This window comes from Triticum dicoccoides, chromosome 7B (genome assembly GCF_002162155.2).
Source record: "Triticum dicoccoides isolate Atlit2015 ecotype Zavitan chromosome 7B, WEW_v2.0, whole genome shotgun sequence".
In the NCBI taxonomy this organism is placed as follows: Eukaryota; Viridiplantae; Streptophyta; class Magnoliopsida; order Poales; family Poaceae; genus Triticum; species Triticum dicoccoides.
In genome coordinates this window covers 620,894,472-620,897,798 of record NC_041393.1, presented here as the reverse complement: position 1 = coordinate 620,897,798, position 3,327 = coordinate 620,894,472, and the positions used below count along the sequence as shown (strand labels likewise).

At 57.5% G+C, this 3,327-nt stretch overlaps 1 protein-coding gene and 1 pseudogene across 1 annotated transcript; one reads left to right on the top strand and one right to left on the bottom strand.

The window, feature by feature from the left end:
- The first annotated feature begins 371 nt into the window (after positions 1–371).
- On the top strand, positions 372–911 carry LOC119339240. The gene has a single exon (XM_037611368.1). It carries the CDS (start codon positions 372–374, stop codon positions 909–911), a length of 540 nt encoding a protein of 179 aa, XP_037467265.1.
- A 157-nt stretch (positions 912–1,068) lies between these two features.
- LOC119336160 lies at positions 1,069–1,559 on the bottom strand (annotated as a pseudogene).
- Between the last annotated feature and the right edge of the window lie 1,768 nt (positions 1,560–3,327).

Genomic DNA, 3,327 nt, shown 5'->3' with positions numbered 1-3,327 from the left:
GTGGAACTGCAGACGTCCAAGAACAAAAAGAGAAATAAGGTAAGAATAATGAGGTCCAAGAATAGTGTTGCATCATTTTACTGAACTTGACATTATATCTGATTATAATGTTTATCAGATTAGGTTTTGTCCATTTTAGTTTGGCCTATCCACTCCCATTAGAGAGATAGTACATTTTTCTTTTACTTCTCTCTCAGGCAACTGCAGCAATGTGCGCTAATCCACCTGCACGAACACTCGGAACTTTGGCGGTTGACAAGGAGCCACCACTTTCGAAGAAGAAAAAGTTGAAGAGTACACCGTCTATTCGGGCAAACGGTAAGGTGATGTCGAGTGCTTCGCGTCTGTGCAAACAGCGGGGATCCGTCAACATGTGTAAGAAGAAGCCTAAGGCGGTCCGGCTGAAACTGAATTTCGACGGCTCGTCCAAGTACGGCGAGTCCAGGTATGCCAGCGTCGGGGCATTCGGCGGTGTGTTTCGAGATCTGGAAGGCAGGTTTGTCCTGGGCTACGCGGGACGGATCGGCAATGCGACGAGCTCCGTTGCTGAGCTGGTCGCGCTCAAGCGCGGCCTCGAGCTGGCTCTGCAGAACGAGTGGCGCGACATCTGTATCGAGGGCGACTGCAAGGCCGCGGTTGAAGCGATCACGAGCCGCGTGCGTGTCCGTGCGAGCAAGGACAAGGAGCAGTTCAGGGCGATCACCGCGATGCTCCCGCGGCTCAGGAAAGTCACCGTGACGCATGTGGGCCGGAAACGCAACACGGTGGCGGACAGCTTCGCCGAGCTCGGCCACGAGGCGGGGCCGCAGCGGGTGTGGCGCGGCGTTCCTCCTCCAGAGGTACTCCTGCACCTTCGGCGAGATGCAGAGTTGCGAATGCAGATTAAGGTAAAGAGGAAGATAGTGAAGTGAAGCAGATGCATCACTGGGTGTGCAGGGTTCAGGAGTAGTTGATGCACATTTGATCGGCGACCACGAGCGCTGTTGCACTCGATCTTGTCTTTTGTTGGTTCCTCTTTTGACTCTTTCAAAACCGGAGCTAACGGGCAAATTACTATCTCTTTTAATTTTTGCTTGGGACCAAATATACATCTCGATTTACACGGCATTCGTCAGATAATCAAGAGGGAAGAAACATAAAGAGAGGCCCGGCTGGACCGGACTCAGCACAACAAAAAGAGCAGGTCCTCTAGTGCTAGTCCTAAGCTGCTAGCACGAACCAGTTGGGTCCCCAGCAGACGACGTGATACGCCTTGTGCAGCTTCTCCTGCTCCGACCGCCTGGGCCGGGCGGCCCCGCTGCCGGTGGCGGGCTTGGAGGAGGAGAGGGACGCCGGAACGGCGCGTCGGCCGGCAGCCGGTGACGACGGCGCGGTGGTAGAGCGAGCGGAGCGCAGTCCCAACGGCACAGCCCGGCCTGGTCCTTGAGCGCCTCCACGGCCGCCATGCCCGTCGCCACCACCAGCGACACCCCCTTCTTGGTCGCCGACGAGCTCATCTCTATCTTGTGCTTTCGATGGACAGGTCGATCTCTCGCGCGCTTTGATATGATTCTTGTGTGCTCTGGTTGAGACGTTGAGTACACAGAGGCGAGGTGTTTATATAGGCGCGCGTGGGGAATGGATTCAGCGTCGAGCGAGATGCAGGGGAAACAGGGGGCTCCTGGTTGGACGGACACGGACCAGTGTGTTGGTTCGCTTGCTACTACTGTGACACCACAAAAGTGAGGCCAACGCGGGGCGTACACTGAACACACGCACGGCAGCACCCACTGGTTTCCCGAGTTCCCCGTGCCTCGCCGGACGTATCCAAGACGTCGGCGTCGTCTTCACTTAGCATGCATGGACGCGTCGTCTTCCACAAGTTGTCACGACGCATACCCTCACTTTATGAGCTGCGTAGCCGGGTTCCATGGTACTACTAGTACTCAGGTCCACAGCGTTTGGCCGAGAGAAACAATTTTCGGTCCGTGCTCCGTGCTCCGTGCTCCATACTCTGGTATAGTTCTACACGTCGATGGCTTCAAGAAACAGAGCGCTGTATCAGCGGGTCGGTGTCAGGACGGAGCTGCAAGCGGTTCGTCATTTTTTCACAACTTAAGCACGATCTGAACCTGATTCCCAACATTTCCACGATCTGACATTTTTCCTAGCGCGACAAGGAGGCGGAGACCGCGGCGACAGACGAGGAGTACCGGCAATACCTGATTCCCACTGTTGCGGCGCCGGACCACATTGTCGGGCCACATTCACCACGTCGGGCATCGCGCCAGAGTGGGTTCATAAGAGCATCTCCAACAATCGCCGAACGCGCCGCACGTAAAAAATGGCTTTAGCGCGCGCCCATCGCCTGATTTGGCGCGGCGTGCAGCGCCAGCTCCAGTAGCAGCGCTAAAATGCAGCGCGCGTGCCGCTCCAGCAGCCGCGCAAAAATTGCAGCGCGCGCGCTCATTCTACAAACTAGGATGTAGGCATTGAAAGCATAGAAACTAGATAGATTGCATAGGATTTAAACGATACAAAGGTATTTTTACATCGGAAACATAGATTGCATAAAATAAAAACGACAAACGGCAAAAAACTAAATAGATAGCATAAAAAACTACTCTAAGTCGTTATCATCATCACCATTATCATCCTCGGCGGTGTCGTCCGAGGTTGATAGCCATATGTCCAACCAATGATCATCGTTCTCCGTGAAGAACGACCTCCCACCTATTGCAACGAGATCGGTCTGCGCGTTCGCCAACGCCTTCCGCCGACGCCTGTCCAACCGCGCCTCGCGGCGCCTTCGCGTGTCCTCCTTGCGACGCCTTGCCCAGTAGACTTGCTCGTAGGCGACGTCCTCCGGGTAGCGCCGGCGCCACTCCGCCATGACCCGCTCGTCCTCCTGGGCGACGAGGAGGCGGCGCTGCCGCTAGGCGTGCTCCGCACGGTCTTGTGCCGTGTTCAGACGAGGCGGCGAGGCGACGTCGAGCGCCTGCTGAAGCGTGTACACATCTTGGAAGTTCATCTGGCCGCGCGGCTGGCCTAGGCGCCACGCCGCCGCGTCGTACACGCGGGCGGCCTCGCGCTCCGTCCTGTACGTGCCGAGGCCGAGCCGGAGATCGCCGGAGCGTATCTCCGCATAGTAGCCGCCATTGGGGCGCAGGCGGACGCCGCGGTAGCCGGACGCTCCTCGTCGGCACGGCGGCATGGCGGGGCGCTGGGGCGGTGAAGGCGCGTCGGTGGCGGGGCGCTGGAGCGGCGCGTGGCAGAGAGGGAGAGGAAGAGAAGAAGAGGAGGCGTGGAGAGGCGCGTGGTGTGCGCTGCATTTTATAGGCACGCCGA

Excerpts from the sequence above, each read along its gene's own strand:
- LOC119339240 (XM_037611368.1), top strand. The coding sequence starts at position 372 with ATGTGTAAGAAGAAGCCTAAGGCGGTCCGGCTGAAACTGAATTTCGAC.